The following is a 23,738-nucleotide window of genomic DNA, read 5'->3' as shown; positions in this document are numbered from 1 at the left end:
CAGTGGGACTGGTGGAGCCATGTGTCCTCAGAGGGACATCTGGTGAGGATGAGAAAGCCACTTTGGGGTGCCCCCCACAAAGTAAGTCTGTTGAGCCCATAGGACAGGCCTCACTCTTTCATTCAGTAGACCTTCCTGCTTACCTACTCTGAGCCAGGAACTGTGCTAAGACAGGTCCCCAGTGCCCAAGGCGCTCGCCTTTAGAGAGAAGACAAATAAGCAGCTGGCTGTTATAGAAACGTGAGGATAATGAAATAACAACTCGCATTCTTTAAGTGCTTATCACAGTCATTAAAAGAGTGATTTTCTTGTATTATCCCAATTCACACATCTCTTTTAGGTAAATATACAAATTATAGTAAGAACACATGCTTATTTGGTACACACTTGGTGTGAGGTATTTTGTTTTCATGCACCAACCCATTTAACCGTCAGTAACCTTCTGAGTTATTATCGTCCTAATTTTACAGATGAGGAAACTGAAACACTGAGAGACGAAATAACTTGCCAGGGTTAGACAGCTAATAAGCGACAAAGCTAAGACTTGAACCCAGGCAGTCTGGGTTCATTTTACATATTAGGAAATGGAGGCTCAGAGAAGTTCAAGTAATTTGCCCAAACAAATCAAGCACCTAATTAGAAGTGGAGGTGGGATTTGGACAAACGCCTGTTGAGCAATAAGCTCCCCATATTAACCCTACAAAAGTGCAATTCTAGAGACCCATGTGGTGGTGGCATGGAGGAGCCAGCAATGCACAAATGGGGAAGGCAGGGAGCATCAGAGATTTCTCCAAGGTGGAGAAGATTTCATCAGTTCTGGAACAAAGAGCAAGGACTCCCGAGATGAGTAAAAAAAATCTCTGGAGCACATGTGGAAAGATGATCTCTCAACAAGAGAAAGGACTCTTCTTCCTCCCAACGTAGGAGGGAAAGCAGTAAGGATAGGTCCAAATGTAGACAGACTTGTAAGAATTCATATTCAAATCTCATAGCTTCAATTTTCTCCTTGAAGTAGGAGGCAAAGTCATATGCTGAGAAGAATGGGGATGAGGCACCTTGAAGACAATGAAGATGTGGCTGGTTATTGGGTAGAACAGGAGACAGAGATGGCCAGGGATGTACAAAAGGAAATAAGCCCACTGGCCACTCAGAATTGTCATGTTCATTTTAGACTTCAGAGATTACAGGTGGGTGTCAGCTACACGTTCCTTCCCTGCCTAACTTGCTCCTGGGTGATAGTTACAGAAAGCAAGTCTCAGACATCTATTAGCAAGGAAGTATAAGAACAGTCATTCAGCCTGTTTTTGTATGAAGCACCTTGTGTGGAAGATTCATTCAAGGAGGATGCGACAAGTTTCTGGAAGAAGGATCAGGAAAGCTTCAGATCAGATAACAGGATTCTCTATTGTGTAGCAGGACCCAGGACCACACAAGAATCCTAAGCTGAGAGTATTAGTCCAGTGAGGGGTTAGAGTTCCTGACTTGCCAAACTCGATTCCCTGGTTTATGCAAGGGTGGGAATGCTGTGTATGGAGCCAACCAGTTCACATATCTCGAAGACTACCAGGTTGAAAACTAAAGTTGAGATAAATACCATTAGGCAATGAAATCCACAGATCTCATTTTCAGCAGCAAAATTGGAGCTGGAGATAAAGTGGGAATCATCATCCTTAAAAACTAAAAACAGAGTTACCATATGATCCAGCAATCCCACTCCTGGGTATATATCTAAAAAAACTCTAATTCGAAAAGATACATGCACCCCAATGTTCATAGCAGCACCATTTACAACAGACAAGACATAGAAGCAACCTAAATGTCTATCAACAGTTGACTGGATAAAGAAATTGTGGTATATATATATATATATATATATATATACATATCTATATCTATCTATATATATATATATATAAAATGGAATATTACTCAGCCAAAAAAAGAATGAAATAATGCCACTTGCAGCAACTGGATGGACCTAGAGATTATCATACTAAGTGAAGTAAGTCAGACAAAGAAAGACAAATATCATATGGTATCACTTATACATGTAATCTAAAAAAAAATGACACAAATGAACTTATTTACAAAACAGAAACAGTCTCACAGATATAGAAAGCAAACTTATGGTTACCAAAGGGGAAAGAGGGGGTTGGGATTAGAAGGTACAAACTACTCTATACAGAAAAGATAAACAAGGACAAGGTCCTACTGTACAGCACAGGGAACTATATTCAAAAGCTTATAATAACCTATAATGGAAAAGAATATATATATGCACACATATATATAAAACTGAATCACCATGTTGTACACCAGAAACTAACACAACATTGTAAATCAACTATACTTCAATAATAATAATAATAATAAACACTACCATATGATCCAGAAAAAAAAATGTGGGAATTATTAGTGTGTGAGTCCTGGGTTAAAACCACAGAAAGGAGGGAAATGATGCAACAGCAAGTGTATAAAGTGGAAGAAGAGCATAAAATTGTAACTTTTATGAGACTACTTAATCAAGCTTCAAATTCTTACAACATAATCTTTAGAATCCACGTGACAACACGTAAACACCCAAATCACGATTATGAAGTGAACCCAGCTTTTGTACCTACCTTGTATTTTGAAGTATCCCAGTTGTGGACTATGCGCGCCGGGATGAGAAAGCTGTCGTCCACGTGGCAGCTGCTGCAGTAATACCACCCACTGTAGTTGCACACCTTGGCTTTCCCGTTGGAAAGACCGATGGATCGCTGGCATCCTGGGCAAGGCAAAAGAAAAAGTCTGTGATGGCTGTTCAAATACCACAGAACGAAGTTACACAATCCTCAAGTGAAAGGAAAGTCTACAACAGGGACGAAACTGCAGAGAATATGTGTATTGACATGTCCCCTTATTCCTAGCTTGACAGCTTCACCTGGGGGACTGCTGACCCTGTTGCTCTGTTCCTGGTCTCTGATTCCAGCTCTTCAGCACCTGGCTGCCAGAGATCAGTCTTCAGAGCCAAGCCCCTTTCATCTCCTTCCTCTCTTCCCTCCTCAGAAGCTCTACTTCCACCAGGCACTCGGCTGGGGGCTTCTCATACAGGATCTTATTTAACCCGCACATCATCTCACGACGAAGATATCATCAGCCCTGTTTTACAGAAGAATAAACTAAGGTTTAGCGAGGCTATGTATTTTGTCTTGAGGTCACCCAGACAGTAAGAGATGGAGTCTGGATTTGACTCTAAGCTTGTCTGACTCTAAAATGATCCTAAAACCTGATATGTAACCTTTCTTCGCTTACAAAATCAATGAAAGGAATGTGTCCTTTGTTTGATTGGCCCCATATCTCCTTCCCAACCACCTACTCCTACTGCTCTCCATGGGAATATTACCTCTGTGTTCCAGTCAGAGAACTCTCCTCACTGTGCCCCATATAAACACAGTGTGCTCACACCACCCCCCACCCACCCCCCCCCCGGATCTTGGCATGAATGATTTCTCCTTACAAGATGCCCTCTGCTCTGACTTCTGCTTTACCAAATCCTGAAGAGCACTGTCAGGGGACCTGGGAATAATCATGGCCCTGCCAAAAAGAAGCCATTACTTTCTTTTAGATAGGAGGAACAACCTTCTACTGATGAGAAAAGAAATTCTGTCACAATCAGCCTAAAGGACAAGCATCTAGAAGAGGTAATCACGGTAATACAGGCAGCATCATTTTTCTGACATTTCTCACCTACCGCTTTCATTTTAGAAATCCTTCCTTGTGGCCCATTTCATGTTTGGATGCCAAGAACTATACTGACCAAGGAAATCTCACATGAAGCCTATTTCATGATACGAGTACAAAATAGACTACTCAATAATAATAGTGATAATAATATAGTGATCAGTGTTGCACCCCGTTTCCATTAGAAGAGCTCAAACATGTTTAATTAACAAATTGCCAACCTAAGAAGATAGTTATCACATGAACTTCATGAATAGAAGCACATAAAATTCATAGAACTTTCTCATCACATAAAAAATGGCATCAAACAACAAGTGTATGCTGTATAGCACAGGGAACTATGTTCAATGTCTTGTAGTAACTTAACTTATGGTGAAAAAGAATATGAAAACGAATATATGTAAGTTCCTATATGACTGAAGTATTGTGCTGTACACCAGAAATCAATACATTATAAACTGACTATATACTTCAACAAAAATTTTTAAATAACCAGCCGAACAAAATGGCATCAGTAATCAAGCCATTTCACGGCACACCCTTCAGAAAGAGAATTAGAGCCTATTGTTTTTAATTATGAGAGGTGTTGAAAGATGAGGAGTAAATGTATTGGTATTACGCTCCAAGAGCTGAATACTCTCCTGCCTAGAATACCGATTTCTTTACTGTTGAGTAGCAACAGAATGACAACAAGCTCCTGTTTTTCAGACGAGCTAAGGAATGGGATGTGTGTGAAAGGATAAGAAAGACCCAAGCACACCTGCTGCTTCGCTTGGACCTGGGAGATGCTGTCCCCTTCACCAGGCTGTGAACAGCAGGGTGCTATCTGCTCACTCGGCATGTAGTGCACGTCTCCTTAAACTGTGGTGCTTTTTCATGTCCTTGTGTGGCCAGAACCACAGTAAACTCTTTAGATCTATTTTTTTTTTCATCCTCAGCACTTAACATAGAGCTTTACACATCAATAAATGTTTACGTTAAAGGATGATAAACTGAATATTATTTGGCACACAACACCCTCTTGCATATAAAGAGATTTTAATTTCCCATGGCTATTCTGGAAATGATCCTTCTAACCTGGTCACCTGCCTCTTGAAAAAGCTTACTTTCATTCATATCCCATTCTAAGAATTAGACATTAAACATGTTCATATATGGACTGTGAAACAGAGGTGAATGGAACTTGGCACATTCTAGACACTATGACACTGCTGTTCCCCAAAATTAGTAGACAGTCAAATTAACACTGAAATGACAATGAATAGAATTCAGTCTTCCCAAATGATTTAGAAAGATGAGCATGATCTTGTAGAAATTCAGGATCATTACAGTTGAAACTCACCATAAAACACTGAGAAAATACATTTAAGATATTTTAGCTTTTGGGTTGTTTGAATTTTGGATATAATAAACATCAGTAAGCATCTGCTGAGTATTTGTAAATGCTTTAGTAGGTCCTACTAGGTTTATTAGTCTATAATTTTTAATGACTTTATTATAACCTCCTAGATACAACAGATATAGGCAATATTAAAATACACAAAATGTACATTTTAAGAAAGCATATAGCCTACAAATGCGTATATTAACCAGACACAAAGGTCCAAAGCCTAACATGCTGAAGGTTCAACCAAATAAGCTAAACATCCTCACCACTTTACACAGGTCTCCAGGCTTATGAAAGAGAGAAAGGCCGAGACACATGGCTGGGATTCATGCCTATTTCAGTTGAGACAGAAACAGTAGCACACTAACTCCTACCTCTAGTCCTTGGGTTGTCTTTACCTTCTAACTTATTTAAAACCATGCTCTCCTGTTCCTTACGCTGAAATCACCCTCTGAAAACGAATAGAGGAAAACCTCATTTAAAATGGAGGCAGGAAGGCCTGAAGGGGGAGCTCTTGGGCACATTCATCACTTGTAGCAGCTTACTTTACATAGCCCAGCAGGAAGAAGGAAGATTTTCTCCTGGCCCAGCAACAGCCCAGCCAATGAGAAGCCACCACAACCCCACTCACTCACTCTCCTCCAATGAATTTTCCTTCAAAACTGCCCCTCCCGACTTCCCCCTTCCCTCTGTAATACAACTGCTGCTCTCCTTTGTTCTCCATACTTGCCTATGGTTCACTGCAGTTTGCATGCCCCAAATTGCAATTCTTCTATTATTCCCAAATAAACTCAATTTTGCTCACTAAACTATTTTCCTTTTTTTTGTTTTAAAGGTTGACAAGCCTTAATGACTCAGAAGAAGGTTTCAACATATCCCCATGCTCAGGAGTGTTCTGGATACATGGTGTGTAGACAACAAACACAAGCCCGGAGTCAGGAAGCCTGCTCTTGCCTCTACACAGCCAGCTCGGCCCACCAAACTCTCCAGGCCTGCTTTCCCCACCGCAAAAGAAAGGAGTTAGCCTAAGCCGGTGGTTTGCCAAATTCAGTGAGCATCAGAATTTTCTGGAGATGTTTGTGAAAAATGTAGTCCCTCTTTGCACAGCTGGCCCCAGAGATTTTGATTCTGTAAATCTAGGGTAGGGCCCAGGGACCTGGGTTTCTTCCCACCCACCCACCCACCACTAGAGGCTATGGTGAGTGAAAGCAGAGGATTGCTCCCTGGTTCCCAGGTGATGGCAGAGGTCCCTCCACCCTCTAGAATTCGGACTCTACTCAAGTCAAGTGCAGAGGGTGGGCAGACAACTCAGTGAAAGGTTCATAATTTGTCACACAGTTTAATTTCTAGGCTTCCAAAATCAACTGTTCAGGTTCTTAGTCAATTTTCAAAAACTTACTATGTAGAAACAACCTGCGTTCATTTTACCACTGTTTTTCCAGAGCATTCACTGTCCCCACAGAGAAGCATCTTATTCAACTTAGAATTAAAACTTTTAATCTCCAAATCCAATGTATCTGTCATCTAAAGAAGAGAAGATGGTCAGGAAAGACTATTAGAAGCCTGTTAGTAGATTCATTTTCTAAAAACCAACACAAATCATTTATTTGAAGAAGGAAACGTTCTTTCAATTAACTGCAAGGTTTTCCCTTCTTTAATATCCTACTAGCAAATCTTGGACAAAAAATGTCTGAAACAATTCCTCATAAAGACACAGAATCTGGGATTTCACTTTATCATTGTGAGGTTTTCAACAGGAGAGGGGAAAATGTGTTTTCTTAATAATGATGGTTAGAAAAACACATTTTTTGGAGGATGCCAAAACTGGACTCTGACAACTGACATTATGAGGAGAAAAATAGAGCCACGAAGGAGAGACGAAAAATAATTAATTAAAATAACTAATTAGAACTTATTTACATATTATATTTTCATGTACTTTCAAACAGACTTTTCAACAACGTTTCTAAATTAAAAGGCATTTGTAGTAAGGAACACTCCACATGTTGGATCAAAGCAAATGCATTCTTCCCAGTCTCTTTTTGAAACTTTTCAGAGTGTGTTCAATTCATAGGAACAAAAAACTATCTCACAAGGGAACCCACTGGCCTTTTTTTTTTTATTGCTTCCCACCCTACTTCAAATCTTTAATGAACACAAGGTCTGAAGAGCTTAGCTTCCCTTCTGATACACTTTAGGAAACAAATGTCACCATTTAACCAAAATCCTATTTGCCGCATGTACAGTCCATTTCCCAAGTAGTCTCTCACTAAAGACACCCAAAAGAATCTGTTGCTGGGGGGTTGAAGCAGAAATGTTGGCAGAATTCTCCACAAAGGCAGTCTTTCTTCTAACAAGTGTGCCTAGTTGGCTCGACTGGCTGCAATGAGGTGTCACTGAAGCTTAAGGAGAAGCCAACCACCTTCTCTCTACGTCCTGGCTGCTGACTGCAGCTCTCCTCCCCTGGGCCAGCAGGTGGAAAATTCATGGGCACAAGAGAAAAATAACAAGGGTTGTGGCTGGATCCAGGTGATTCTCTCTCACTAAGGAAAGAACTCGCCCAATGCTTTCTAAGTGTGGCCAGTCACGCTACCTCCTTCGCCGTGGCTGGTGAGGTAAATCCAGTATTTTCTATTTAGAAAGTAGAAATGCTCTAGGAAAGGAACAGGGGCAAATAGAGAGAAGGGAAGGTGCCTTTGTAAAAGAGAGGAAAGGAGATGGAGAGTGAGATTTTCATTTGCTCTGTTAAGAGAAAAAATAAGACCGGCAAGTTGCATACCCTCTTTTACTGTGCACACAAGGGGTAAGGAGCAACGGCCACAGGAGAGGGTAGATAGGGAACACCCTGTCCCTCCCTCCTCCCTCCCACTCAGTGATCTGGTGTGCGACAGTGTTCTATGGTGAGCACTGGGTAAATGATAATTGAAGGCCTGGAGCCCAATCAGATGCTCTAGAGATCAGATTTTCCAAAATGGAGGAAAACAGAAATGGGGGTTCAATGATCTATTGTTTTACAAGAATTAGGGGGAAAAAGTCATGAAGAACTTAACTTTCCTAGCTTACAGTCTATAACCACTGGCTCATTAAGCAAATGTTGTTGAATATGTACTTTTTAAAATAAGCTGTCACACTGGGTACACAGCAGGAAATTCTCTTCAGTGAGCCTAGGGTTAGCACAGAGCTGGGCACGGTGTTTAAACAAGGGATTGCTGGACACAGGGCAGAAGCAATTTTTGCAATATAGCTGTGGTATCCACTAAGGGAAATTGAAGCAAAGCAAACCTGGGCCCCAGACTTGCATCGTCCACTCTAGAAGGGGACAGAGCTGGCAGGTGAGACTGAGCACACGTGTGTTCACAAGCTAACACAGGTGGAACTGAGGCTGCAGAATTCTACATAACTGTAGTTATGGTAACTACATGGTAATAGAAAGAGGGCAAGGGTGCAGGACACTGAGAAACACCTACTTAGAAATAAGTGATCTAAAACTTTCCCTATCAAGCATTCGAGTTACTCTGTGTCTTTGGGACCAGGTGGTGACTCATAAAATAGGAGACATCTACTTAGTCATAAATCAATTAAGACATGAAATATTTGGATTAGAGAATCAGGCACATGAAAACAAATGCCTCTGAGGATGCATTTTGTCTGTTATAAGGAAAACAGTATCCACAAGCATCTCAAGTGAAACTAAAGGAACAAAAGGGGAAATTAAGAAAAAGCAGTTGTGTCCCATCTCTAATTGCTAATATGAATAGTATGGCACGTGGCTGGTAGCCCCTTTGTCTGGTATACAGACTCACTTTAGATGGCAATACTTCAAAATTATTTTCTCCATGAGGTTTTATGTCCTCTAGTAGTGAATTCTCTTCCCAGGGGATGAAAACTCCATGGTTGGGAGGGAATACACATACTCAAATACAATCCTGAAATGTACTGACTGGTTGTTTCCAAAGCTATACTGAAATTCATTTCTCTTTGTTAGGAAAGCACTTTTTCCTGGTGGGCTTCATGTTATGTTTGTCTATAAGTGGCTTTCATGGCAGTGAGAGACTGTAAAGAGAAACTGTCACTCATTGTTGGCCAAAACTTTGACTCAAAAAGTTGGGCTACACAGTTGGAGGGCTGACACATGTCAAAAATGTAACACTTGGAAGGAAACTGTTACTGTGGCTGACACACATTTAGGATAATTTAAGCTGGCACTTGTAGAATGGACTGTAGCTGTTGCTAGGACAGCTATGTCCTTAAGAACATAACAGAAGTAAGTAACTCCTTTTGAAACGGATGTACCTAGCTAAAGAATTTTCCTTTCAACACAGCAAGATGGCAAATATCATGCTTGTAAAGTATGAGCACCATGCCTGGATACAGGGAGTATTCAGTATTCAGTACACATTATATCTAGAGAGACAGACAGAGGAAACAGACTAACAGACATCAGCTGTCCAAGACAGAGGTCATCTATGAAGTATAATCATGTGTTACTTGCATTATACTTGCAAGATTAAGGCAGCCAAAGAACGATCTTTAAAAGCCTAATCCGAATACTAAATGGTTTAAAATTTTAAAGTATTCTACAAGCTGTTAGGTGAGGTTTTGGTTTTTTTTGCAATGAATGTTTAAATTGGTTACAAAACAAAAACAGACTCACAGATATAGAAAATAAATATATGGTTACCAAAGGAGAAGGCAGGGAGGGATAAATTAGGAGTCTGGGATTAACAGATACACATTCCCATATATAAAACAGATAAATAACAAGGATTTATTGCATAGCACAGGGAACTATATTCAACATCTTGTAACAACCTACAATGGAAAAGAATTTTTAAACAAGAATATAGATATATATGTATAACTGAATCACTTTGCTGTATACCTGAAATGAACACAATATTATACTTCAATTTAAAAATTATACTTCAACCAATTACATTTCAATTTAAAATTTTTTCATTGGTAAGTCAGTTTCGGTTTGTATGTTGTAGTAACAGTGCTAGAGGTACTATATTTAACAAAGAAATGAAGTGAAAAAAATCACATCAGGTAATTCTGCTGATTGACAATACAGCTAGCACGCCTGGTAGGCCCACAGATCTGTCTCTTGCTTCAGCGATTTCAGATGGAACGGGCCCCGGGACGCCCCTTCTTCCTGCCTCTGACCACCCTCCTACTCCCCTTCTAGTCACAACCTCCACGATCATTTTCTTGCCATCCTCTGTCTCCAGGACCAGCTGACACCGTTTTTTGTGGCTAGCTCCTTACTCCTGACCAGATTTGTCAGAATTTTTCCAGCAAGGCGGAGGCCGCCGACAACTGCCTGGTCAACCATCTGCAGGCCTCCTGCACCCACCTCTCTCTGGGCGTCTATTTCTGCTGCGACACTGTGGCTCTGGAGGATATGGACCACTCCTTCCGTAAGTTGGCTCAGGAGAAGCACAGGGCGCTGAGTGTCAGCTGAAGGTGCAAAATTAGCGTGGCAGCTGCACCCTCTCCCAGGACATGCAAGGGCTCTCCCAGGATGCATGGAGTGAGGCTCTGGTGAAGACCCTGTGTCAGGTCCTGCGGGATCTGCGTGCCCTGGGTTCTTCCCGCACTGACTTCCAACTCTGTGACATCCTGGAGAGCCATTCCCTAGGTGAGGAGGTGAAACCCATCAAGAAGATGGGCTGCACGTGACTAACCTCGCAGACTGGGCTGGGTGAGACGGCTTAGAAGGCTCACCCTCCAGCAGGACTAAAAGCCCCCAGAACCCAGTGGACTTTGAGGGATTGGTGTCAGGATTTCTGCCCTCTGCAGCCACTAGGCAGTTTTTTGTTTTTTGTTTTTCAAACCACCCTGGAGCCCTCCCCTGAACTGTGGACCAAATGGAAACAATAAAGCTTTTTGCAGCCAAAAAAAAAAAAGAGAGAGCGAGAAAAGAAAAAAGCTAAAGATTTTCTACCCTTGCTAAACTCTATAATGTTTATTTGTTTAATCTCATGGAATGTTGTTATTAAGATTATAAATCATATGAAATAAATTAATAAATACAAAGTAGGCTCCGACTCAAGTTGAGGAGTCTCAAGATTTATTGGTCTTTCAGGGAAACAATGATTGAGAGCTTAGAGTCAATATTTAGTCAAAATTTATCTTGAAAGGCAATAAATCTTGATTTTTGCTAAGGCAAGTAAGTAAATATGTGCACTGTTAGATTCTGACTGCTTTTCTATCTACTAAATAGCTACATTGAGTTACAAATATAATGATCTGTGACACAGATTTTCATTTCCAAAGAAATGTTTTAAGTTGTTGAGTTACTTTTCACTTTTCTTACGATAAGATGCTTCAACATCAGCATTTATAGTAGTGTAGGATAAGAAAAGTTATGGAGTATAGAATAATGAAATGTTATAAATTCAGCATCTACTATATTTAAATCAGTCTAAATTTAGTATTTTTTTATACTTGCTTTCCTCTTAATTTCTCATTAACTTCCATGCCTGCCTGCTCTTTCCCTAAAGACTTTCATGAAAATGGCAAGAAATTTAAAATGGAAACAAAAAATAAATAGGCAAATGGATGAACAAATACATCATAATTACTAGATGCCAGGCTTTATTATAAGCACTTTACACATACATTCCTTTAATTCTCTTATCATTGGATGAGGCAAGTATTATCCCTGTTTTACAGATGAAGAAACTGGGACAGAAGATGAGACAGTAATTCTATCCACAGCTGTGCCTCTAGTAAAAAAGGCAGGACCTAAATGAAGTGGCTGACAGGGCACTTCATAAGCAAAATCAATGAACTATATAGGTGAATTTCCACATAGCCATCTCCACATGGAAGATATCTCCAAAATTGTCTCCTTGTGGATGACAATACAACAAGCACAAAAAATATGAGTTAATTATACAAAAGAACGTGACTTCATCAGTGAATTCACTGGACCCCACAAGCATTAGCATCTCCTCTGAATATGAAGGGTGAAGGGGAGACAAGATTACAGATCTGTGAGGTGGCAAGCAGAAGACAGTAAGAGGTGAGAAAGGAAGAAGCAGCAGTCACTCTAATTGTGGAGATCGAGGGGGGCTGTGTAGACATAGGGGCATTTGAGCTGGGCCATGAAGAAAAAAGATTGTGGAAAAGGAAGGCTCAAGTCAGAAAAATGGAGCTTGTTTGGAAAACATTGACGATTCTTGTCTGAAGCTCACTGTAAGTGGAGGGGTTTTGGGAAAAGAGCTTGGAACGATAACCTGAAGCTAGAACATAAGAATGCTGAATGCTCAGGAGAGGAGTCCTTCCTAATCAATACAGGATTAGCATTAATGAGTAAGACAGAGGGACAGTAGAGCTGTTAGAAGCAGACAGCAACACGAGCTTTGCAAAGATTAACTGGCAAGAAAACACTGGAAGGAGAGAGAACTAGGCTCTGTAATAGGTTATTTCACCAGCCTAAGCTTCAGTGGGCAGTGGGCTTGGGAGCAGGAAGGGGGAAAAAGAAGGTGATTCTGCGGAAATAAAATGCAAATAATCGGGTAGCTGACTCACGGGGAAAGCACGGCACAGGGATGGTCAGAGACGGTCAGAGATGCCCATGAGAAACCTGCCAGTCAGAAGGGGCAGATGGTTTAGAGGAGAAAAAGCTGTTTGTTTGAAGCATTAAATAGATATCTAAAAAGTTCAAAAATTTTGAACTAGCTGATCAAGTGACACTTAAAACTCAGCTGAGAATAATCCCCCTTTATTGTATAAATCAACTTGAATTCAATTTTCTGTTACTTGTGACTAAAAGCAGCTGATATACTTATACTGAATGATGGTTGGTGAGGGTTCTATTTCTACAACCTACCATTACTTAAATCTACCCATTAAGATACGGAGCTCTCATTATAAACCATTAGGTGGTACAAAATACTCAACGTGTATTTCAGTAGAAATACTTTATAAAGAAGTGAGGAAGAGCTGCAGGAGGAAGGGAGACATAGTTGGCTGCCCTTGTTTCCTGATAGCACAGTGATTCTCAGCCAGGGGAGATGTTTGTCCCAACAGGGGACATCTGCAATATCTAGAGACATTTTTGGTTTTCACAAAAGGGTGAGTAGGGGTAACTACTGGCATCTAAAGGATAGAGGCCAGGGATGTTGCTAAACATCCCTCAACGCAAAGGACAGCCTCCCACAACAAAGAATTATCTGGCCCCAAATGTCAACAGTGCCCCTGTAGAGAAACCCTGTGACAGCACGAAGACGACAGGGCAAAATAAAAGATCCACGTACTGAACCTACTTAATCTCCTTTCTCTGCAAGCAATGGATATGCCTCTATTACAGGGAGGAGGGAAAACCCTTTCACCAGCTGTACTTTCTTTATGTGAAGAAAATGATTCATGCTGCTAGGTTAGCTTAGACGAAAGAGGTGCCATCAAAGGGAGGCCCTGTCCGCACTGTACCACCATCTACGAAACTACCTGCTAGAAACATCTGCTCCAAGCCTGGGGCTCTTTTTTTCATCAATTAATCCTTCTGGTGAAAAACTTGCTACCAATAACTCTTACTTTAAAAACAGCTGCTGAAAAAGAAGGGGCCAAACTAAGCGGATTATTTTAGACACGAAGGCTTCCGGTGGTGGAATAATGCTCCTCTGTCACAGTTTACATCCTCACCCCCCATCAGTTCTATCCTAAACTTGGAGGTACCGGGATCCCCCACATGGTACCCCTGCAATCCTAGACAGAGAAGGGAGGGCAATCTCACCATCCTTGTAACAAGGTGAACGTGGGGCTGGCTAACTTGGAACTTACACACTGAAAGCTTTTGGGGAAGACATCTTTTTAAATAAACTATCTCACTGGAATGTTCCTCTGAACCATATTAGAGCCCGAGGCAAACGGAAAAATCAGCCATACTGATCCCATCTCTATTAAAAATTCTGTATTTTGTTCATCATGGACTTTTTGGTATTCATTTTGATTTTTAAATATTACATTACAATAAGATTTATCTTGGTTAATGAGGGGTTTTTTGGCATTCCCTTAAATTTTGTGCCCAAAACAAGTGCTTCATTCCCCTCACCCTAATTGTAGCTCTGCTCTGAACCCTTTTTCCTCACAGGAAATCCATCGTGTGCCCTAGTTATATTCTTTCTACAGTGATTTTCCCTGGTATTTTATATTATATAAACCACCATTAACTCTTCTTGTCATTCCCCAGTGACATCTCTATTATGATTGCTTCAAAAGGTCAATAACCTCTTATGGGCTTAGAAGTTCAGATTATCTGTCTGATTTACTTGAAAAGCAACCTGCCTTTCCTTACTCGTCCTGGAACTTGCATTTCCTTCCAGCGTGTATATAGAAGGCTATGCCTGTATCAGTCTCATCTGGTCAGTAGCTTTTGTCACCTACACTGTCCCACCAGGGTCCCCTCTGACTTCTCTTCCACGTCACTCTCCATTCTTAATGCCTGTTTCTCCTTCCTTACTTTGGGAGACTCTCATCTCTTTCAACTTTACAGTATTTTTAAAACACAACCTTTCCTCTTCTTTGCTAAAACCTCAGAAAAAACCCGACAGCATCTCTTACAGTAATTTCTACTTGAGCTATTTTAGTAATGACAACAATTTTATAAAATTAAAGTCATGAGAGTGGATCCGTACTAGGAACAGCCTCAAAGTGAAAAAGATCACTTTCATCAGCTTCCTTTATGTTCATACCTGAATTCCTTCATTTTTACCCCAAACCAAATTCTTTCTGTTCTAGAAGGTTTAGGAACTGCCTTGGTCTACTTCCATTGTTTATTCTCTTCCCTATGCCTTCTTTGGCCTGCTTTCCAAGCTTTTCTGTCTCTCTAAAAACAGAGGTTTGCAATCACCACCAAGGCTAATCTTTTAACTATATGGTTAGTATATAAAGAAGATAGGCTGCTTTTATCAGGATATTTAGGTGGTAGGCAAGACACAAAAAACACGTACAACTCAGAAGCAATCCTAGACAACACACAAATGAGTAAGTGTGGCTATGTGCCAATAAAACTTTCATTTATGGACAGAGGCGGGGGGGGGACCACCTACAAGTAGGAAACGCCTATTCCTTGGTAGTCATGTTGCCATTTAAAAGGAATTTCCTAGAGTAATATTCCCAGCTTCTCTCCCCACTGCTTATCCAGCCCTCCTCACAGGTAAAGAAATGAGACATTGGACTGAGGAGTTCAGAAGAAGGACCCTGGCATGCTCAGCTTGGCCTGCAGGGAGCAGTTTTTCTGTGTGCTGTAGCAAGAGGACATGGCCCTAGGGACTCCAGTTGTGACCATGTGAATAAGTCTTTTAAATTTAAGGGGCCATTAGATGATACTCTCTGTGACCTTTCAGCAATGCATGTGATACTTTGATCTCCATCTTCCTGACCCCTAGGAGCAGAAGGAAGAGGTATGATCTATCAACCCTGTAAAGCCTCTGTATGGATGATGGCTCTGACAGGCAGCATCGCATCATGGGAGTGGGGAGAAAAGAGGACGGTAATCAGGCAACCAGAACACGCCTGCTGGTGGGTGAAGATCACTGAGAGGAGGATCACAAAGGATGGTTGGGCTCAAGGGGCAGCCAGGAAACCCTCCACATGATCGAGCACCTCTTACTCAGTTAAAATTTCTCATCCTAACAATGGATGCAAAACATCATTTTCCTGAAGATCTCCCATCCATTTTTAAGCCACAACAAGACCTCTCTTCATCCAAGAGATCATGTGGAGAAACTCCTCTCCCATATTTGCTGGGGGAAAACATGCAGTGATATATAATATTTGGCACTTTTGGTTCAGCTGACATTTCGTAACATTTGAATTGTACATAGTCAAGACAGTTTAATCTTCCCTCAGGTTACAGCGTTGAAGATGCTGACCTGCAAGACTGTGAAAAGGCTAGCTTGAGGATGTATAATAAATCAGCGGCAGGGCTATAAACAGAGGACCTTGCTCTTGTGCTCCTAATTTATTACTTATCCTACTGAGTCTGGATGCTTCCCAGCCACCAAATTATGTGTGTCTATTATTTTCTCTGGTCTCTAAAAAGTCTGGGGGTTGAGAACATCTTTATTGGTAAAGATGGAGAAAGAGACCAAGATTTTCAAACTAAGAGGTACAGAACTCGTGATTTGAGAGGGAAGGGACTTTTAGCAAAGCTTTTGGTTCAGCATGATTTACTTGCTTTACAAAAATATGGGCAAGACACAACCTTTGGTATATTGGTACATACCTCTATAGAATGATGACTATAGTTAACAAAACTGTATTGTACACTTGAAAGTTGCTAAGAGAGTAGATGTTAAAAGTTCTCACTACCAAAAAACAACAGCAACAACAACAAAAAAAACTATGCGAGGTGATGGATGTGTTAATTAACCCTACTGTGGTGTAATCATATCACAATATACACATATATCAAATCATCACATTGTACATCTTAATGTTACAGAATGTCATATATCAAATGTATCTCAATAAAGCTGGAGAAAAAAGATGAATAAGTTCTGGAAATCTACTGTACAGTATGGTGACTGAAGTTAACAACACTGTATGGTATACTTGACAGCTGTTAAAAGAGTAGATCCTAAATGTTCTCACTGTCAAAAAAAAAAAAAGAGGTAACTGAGGTGATAGATGTCTTAACTAACCTTAATGTGGCAATCATTTCATGATGTACATGTAAATCAAATCATCACACTGTATCTCAAACTTACACAACGTTACTTGTGAATTATGCCTCAATAAAGCTGGAAATAAAAAAGAATGTGATTTTCAGTCTTTTAGAAACTGATACAAGTCTACATGTCTTTGGTTTAAGAATCCTAGCTCCTGTCTAAAAGTATATATAGCATACACTAAATTGTTTTCAGTTAAAGGTAATACATAACATTCACTGTTAATCACTTTATAATGTAGCCATTTAAAAAGGAGACACTTTATTTGAAACCAAGATTTGAGAGTGGATCGCAAAGTCACTGGATGTGTCCATCATCCCCTAACCCTGAGCTGGGGCTCTGGGAGACCTGCAGCCAGGCTGGGCAGTTCACAGTCAGCCAGTTTCTTATCTGTTTCCAAAGCTGCTTGTTCCCAGAGAGACCCAGGAAGAACTCGCCCCTCCCCAGGTGGATGCAGGCAGTGCTGGAAGGCACACCCCAGCAGCTCACTGGAAATGTGGGAACAGGGTGAGGAGGCCATGCCTTCCTCATTCTCTGAGGGACAACCATATACATCACTCATCTTCCCTTCATCCAGGTTCCATTTTTGCTGTGGAAACAGCCCACTCAATATCCTGTGCTGCTGTGTAACAAGGAATTGTCTGGTCTTTCTTCCTGGATCCTGGCAGGGAGCTTCTAAAACCCTTGGAATTTCCTGAGTGACACAAGTATCTTTATTATTCATAAGCTCCTTGGATCACAACTGAGTTAATGCTAATGAGGTGAGTCCTGGTGGGCCACTAAATACCTTTAGGATGTGGTGTGGTCACCAGAAGGATCAGCCACAGGATTAGAGATGTGGGACTATGAGTCAGCCTGACCTCGGTGGTGGGAATGGGAGCTAGAGACTGAGCTCAGTCACAAAGTCAATGTTCCATCAATTGTGCCTATATAGTGAAACCCCAATAAAAACTCCAGATGCTGAAGCTCTGTGGAACATCCTGGTTGATGAACACATTGAGGTGCTGAGAGAGTGATGTGCCCTGATTCCACTGGGAGAGGTCATGGAAGCTCTGTTTGGAGCCCTCCCAGACCTTGCCCTCAGAGTCTCTTCATTTGGCTGTTCCTGATTTGTATCCTTTCTAATAAAACTATAATCCTAAATCCAGTCATCCCTCAGTATCCACGGGGGACTAGTTCCAGGATCCCCCCATGGATAACAAAATCTGCAGATGTTCAAGTCCCTTATATAAAATGATGTAGTATTTGCATATAACCTGCACATAGCCTCCCGTATACTTTGTCATCTCTAGATTACCTATAATACCTAATATAATGCAAATGATATCTAAATAGTTGCTGGTAACCAGCAAATTCAAGTTTTGCTTTTGGGAACTTTTTGGAATTTTTTTCCGAGTAATTTCCATCTGCAATTGGTTGAATTTGCAGATGCATAACCCACAGATATGGAGGGCCAACTGTGTAGTGCTTTCCTGAGTTGTGGGTCATTGTAGCAATTTATCAAACCTGAGGAGGCTGTAGAAACCCCCAAATTTGTAGCCAGTCAGTCAGAGTGCAGGTGGCCTGGGGACACCCTGAACTTGTGGCTGACATCTGCAGTGGGAGCAATTTTTTTTGGCCTAATTTTAGTGAGATATAATTGACATACATCACTGTGTAAGTTTAAGGTGCAGAGCATAATAGTTTGACTTATATATATTGTGAAATGATGTGGGGAGGGAGTCCTGTAAAGAATGGAGCCCCTAACTCATGGGGTCTGCACTCACTCTGGGTGATTGAGGCCAGAACTGAATTATAGTACACCAACTAGAGTTGAAACAGAACATGCAAAGGCTCTGAAAGTTTCCACAGTCAAATGAAGGAAGGAAAGAAGGAAGGAAGGAAGGAAGGGAAGAAAGAAGGAAAGAAAGAAAGAAAGAAAGAATGAACGAATGAACTCCCTGGGAACTGTTAAGATCATAACTGCAAAAAGGATAAGTTTGGGGTCCATCACCTAATAATATTTTTAAACAACCTAGATGATTGAATAGAGGACACATTAATTACATCCTCAGATGGTCTACCTAGGGTTCCTAGAAAAGACGGTGGAAGCAAGAAACCCAACGATGGGAGTCAGGAGGGAAGGTTCAAAACAGAATGATCAGAAATATTTAGTGCACCTACTGTGTGCCAGATGCAGAGTTAGGGAGACAGCAATGAACAAGACAACTCAGCCCTTGCCATTACAGCATTTGCAGTCAAGTGGAGCAGACAGATATTAAATACACACACCAATGACAATATAACCTTGATTATGACAAGCACTAGAGTAAGAGGTATTAGATCGGCATGACAGCAGAGGGAGCTAAAAAGTCCTGAGTCAGTCTGAGGGGTTGGCTGGAGGAGGGACTCTCGAGAAAGGAAAATTTAAGCAGTGACCTGAAGAAAGAGTTGGGGGTAGTGATAAGAGTAGCAATATGCTAGGGAGAGGTGACTGCATGCACATGGGAAGGCTCCGAGGCAAGTGGGGAGGAAGTGGTGTACCTGAGGAACAGACTGAAATCAGTATGGCTGGAACTCAGTGTGGGAGCGAGTAACAAGAGAGCAAGAGTGGCGGGTTAGGGGGTGAGTGGGGCCAAATCACGGGTCATGATGCTGGTCTCCATGTCAAAAGAAGGGGGAGCCACTGAAACACTGAGTCAATCTGAATTTTAATAAGATCACACTTGCTGAAGTTACGACAAGACTTGTTAAAGGTTAGAATGGCAGCAGGAAGCCCAGTTAGGAAGCCATTATAGTCGTCCAGGTGAAGGATGACCAGCTGGGAGCAAAGAAGCTGAGGGAGGTAAAGTATGTTCTCAAAATTCAAATACTAAATCTGCCTATCAAGTGTAAAATAAAAACTAGGCATAACATTAGGATGTTTTAAAAAAAAAGCCAGAACGTGGGTCAAAGACTTGAACTAATCTCTTCCTTCACTTGTATTCCACTGGGCAGAACCCTAACAGAATATCACTGCATATTCTATAATGTAATGACAATATGGAAACCCAGAGATTATCAGCAGATTGATACTTCAGTTGTTAAAATGCTGGACATACTTAGAAGAAACTTAAAGGAAATGTGCTTATATAACCTCAAAAAAACTGAAATATAGTTTGATTTCATGCACTAAGAAAATTCTATGGGCTAGGCCAGAGGTTTCTCAAACTTTGTATTCATGCAAATCAACTAGAAGACTGTGAAATCTCTAGGCCCGATCCTAGAGATCCTGACTTCGACAGGTGTAGGGAAGAGTACAGCCAGAGCTGCCCACGTCACTCTTATGATTCCGATGCACATGGTGTTCCAATCACAGTCTGAGAGGTGTTGGGGTCCCGCCCTCAAAAAAGTGTGACATAAGCCATGGCCCATGACAGAAGTCCAAGAGAGTGGAGGTAGGAGGAAGCAAGCAGGAGGAATGCCCAATTTTACCTGGGAAATTAGAGTGGGATTCACGGAGGGTGGTCAAGGAAGGCTTGGAAATAAGTCTTTAAGGGTGTAAAAAAGGATTTTTCACACCCAGAAGTCTTCAACAAAGTACAATACAAAACTGGACCCAGAACACTGGCTGTCACCCCTGATCTCAGAGCACACTGCTTTGCAGACCTGCTTCATTTTTCATCTGAAACATGTAAAGGAGTTTCATGTTCATTAACATAATTAAAACATTTTCCATATTAACATATTTCAAGGCATAAAGACCTGCCTACAGTCATATTTTCTACTACTAAAGTGAACTTTTAGTTTACCTCCACACCTCAATTTCTGGGACTACAAATGTTTCATGTCTGTTGAATGAATGAATGAATGAATGGACAAAAATATTAATGCAAGAAATAAGTTGCTGTTATGATATTACTAGGTTTCCTTATCTACAGATGTATTTTTTTAAATGGCAAGTTTTTCACTTAATATGTTTCTGCTTTTAGGCAGTATAATGGATTTTAGAAAACCTCAGTAGCTCTTACTCTAAGAGTCCATGAAAAGCACAGTGTTTCAAGGAACTTAGCTAGAAATTAAGAGAACCTACCCCCAGTCTATCCTAAAACCACACCTAGACCAATTTCCCTCCCAATGAAAGGTCAGTAAATAGAAACTTTTAACTCAGTGTAGAGTCCAATAGTACATTAACACTTACTTTAGAAGTTCAGCCGGAAATGAACACATGATCAGAACAATGTTAACCATAAAGGAATCTACAAAAAGGGACAAGAACTTTCCAGACCAAAGTATAGCAACAAAGACTGGGAGAAATGAACAGCTTTTAAAAAAAAAAGATAGCACAGCTATGGCCTATGAAGTTCAGGAAGGTCTATCAAAAGATCCATATCTTCTGAAATTCAAAATGATTTTATTCTTCTGAAACATATCAAAGACCAACATGTGACTTCTATGATGAGAATACCAGGAATAAATCAAAAAAGCAAATTTATATCCTATAAAATCAAACGGCCTACTTATATAAAGTGATCAAACCTCTCTGAATTTTAGGATGTGAAATAGTTCAAAACCCAAATTATATAACATTCTTCTTCTTTCATAGAGTCATATTATTATTTCAGTAAGTATTCATGTTCTGAATATACATTTATTTTTATTTAAAATGATTTCCTAGAAACTGAGACTGCAAAAAAAGGATAAAAAGCAATTTATCCAATGATAGATATTAGAGCCAGTAAAAAAAAATTTCCCATCTCCTGTCTTCTTAGTCAAGTGATATTTCTACTGGTTTAAATTATCTTACCCAAAGGAAAAAGGTATTACTTATTAAATGAGGTTTAAATAGAGGACCACATTAATCTAATTTTCTCTAATCTTCTATAGACATTCAAAGAATCACAGAATGAGAGATAAAAGGACCATATAGAGCAAAGCTGTCCCCTCTAAAACATCCCAGACAGATGGAAGTGTTGGACGGAAACTCAAAGACCTTTGAGTACAACTGCGTGCTATAATTACTTATGTAATTGTCTGGCTTCTAATTTTCAAGTTCTGTGAGGACACAGTGGGGTCATCTTGTTCACTATGCATCAAGAATAGTGCTTAAAACATAGTAGGTCTTCAATAACTATTTGCAGAAGGGCTGAATTAATAACTCTCTTCATCCTGCAGAGGAGAAACATGTAGCTCAGACAAGTCAGGTGACTGGTCTCGAGGTCAAAATTCCAGTTCGTCTGATCTCATTGGCCAGGGCTTTGGCCCCTTTACTCATTTCACCCATAGCTGGCAAATCCTCCTAAAGAAGGGAAATCCACTCTATGCTGGGCACTTCTGTTACTTTGATCCAATGGAATTACACAGAGTCAGCCTATTTTCTCTTCTAAGTGGCAGCCTTCAAATAACATAGAGACGAGACATGCCCCCCCTAGTGTAGGTTACATCTGCAGGGCACAGTAAAGGTGTCCCCTTACTATCCTATCCAGTTTCAACAGATGTGGTTGTTTGTTCTTCAAGAGAAGCATCCATTAACTGAAATTTCCAGGTGTGGTCTGGCCATGGTGAGGATATGATCTCTTCTTTCTGGACCTGTTTGTGAATGCATTTGCTGTAGCAACAGCAGCACAAATGCTGGCTTCCCCGCGGCCTCATTTATATGTTCACATGAGCTGTTATTATATCAAGTTTCCCTGAACTTCAATCTTTGCAGTTAATTTTCTGAATATAAGTATGGGACAATCTATTAATCCCGACTAAATCTCATCTTGTTGGTCTATTCCTCTAGTTTGTTTCAGAATCTCAATTCTGTCATTCAACACATTAGTTGTTCAACCTAGTTTTGAGATAGCTGCAAATTTGATAAGTATGCCTATGATATCTTTATCCAGGTAATTACTGTCCTACGTCAGCAAATAATAAAAATAGCTGACCCTTATACAGCACTTACTATATGCCAGGCACTGTTCCAAGCCCTTTTAACTCATTTTATTCTTACTACAAACTTGAGGTAGATATGATTATTTTCTTATGTCTGAGATTTAAAAATGGAGGTACAGAGAGGTTCAGTAATCTACCTAGGGTCACAGAGTTAGTGAGGAGCAGATCTAGAAACTCAGCCAGTCTGATTCCAGAGTCCTCACTCTTACTTACTAAGTTATGCTGCTTCTCATTATTATCATGACTTTTACTGACAACATTCTAAGCCAAAAGGAATCCATTAGTCAGCAGTTCTAGGGTAAAGCTTCCGATCACTCGTCATTCACAAAACGATAACCCAAGTTTCTCTGTCTTCAGAGTTTTGCCAAATGCTTTGCTGAAAACTAAGTGTTGTGCAGCATGGATCTGACTTCACTGTCTAAAAAGTCCTCATTTCCCTTTGTGCATCCTCACCCAGACTATGACGTCCTATGCTTCTCCTCTATCTCCCACCACACCTGCTACCTAATGGCACACAGCAGAAATTCAAGTTTTATCTTTGATAGATGGATGTAAAAACTGAGAAGATTTTCCCTGAATGTAATTCTGTAGGAAATGAGGACAAAGTTTAAGAGGAGGGAGTGAGGACAGACACCACGTTAGCACTTTAGCTTTCAGATTCTCTTCAACAGGGATTCTCTGACAAGAGCAAAGACAGGGAGGTTTGGGTCTCCAAATCAAGTGGCCATGACTGCTTGACCCCTTTGTCTCCCAGTCCCATTTCCCTGCCCACCTCCTATCAGCCCCCTCATACCCTTTAGAGGGGATATGTGTTCTCTGTGTCTTTGAAAAGCACAGCCTGTACCTCACTCCTACCTGCATATCTATCCCAAGGTGCCTGGTAGAGCATGTGTGTGGCATACATAAGGGGTTAAAAAATGCTTGTTGAAATAACCTCCACTCAAACTTCACTTAAGGATTTTACTATCTGCAACTCCTCCAGGGTCATATTCAAGGTTGGGGAAATAAAACTGAGCCCTTGAGCACACGCAAAAAAACCCCAAAATAACAAC

General features: G+C 40.7%; 1 protein-coding gene across 3 annotated transcripts in view; it reads right to left on the bottom strand.

Moving 5' to 3' along the window:
* The window catches only part of PLEKHM3 (pleckstrin homology domain containing M3), a 164,205-nt gene that overhangs the window by 94,429 nt on the left and 46,038 nt on the right, over nucleotides 1-23,738 (bottom strand). For all 3 annotated transcript variants that reach the window (XR_004189975.2, XM_006205232.4, XM_072961370.1), the window contains exon 4: nucleotides 2,622-2,767. Coding sequence is in view for 2 of the 3 variants with exons in the window: in XM_006205232.4 (XP_006205294.2) it covers nucleotides 2,622-2,767 (146 nt within the window). In the remaining variant the exon portion in view is untranslated. The remainder of the gene's footprint in view (nucleotides 1-2,621; nucleotides 2,768-23,738) is intronic.

Source organism: Vicugna pacos, chromosome 5 (assembly GCF_048564905.1).
Source record: "Vicugna pacos chromosome 5, VicPac4, whole genome shotgun sequence".
NCBI lineage: Eukaryota > Metazoa > Chordata > Mammalia > Artiodactyla > Camelidae > Vicugna > Vicugna pacos.
The sequence above is the reverse complement of the archived record's forward strand: the minus strand, read 5'-3'. Positions and strand labels throughout refer to the sequence as shown.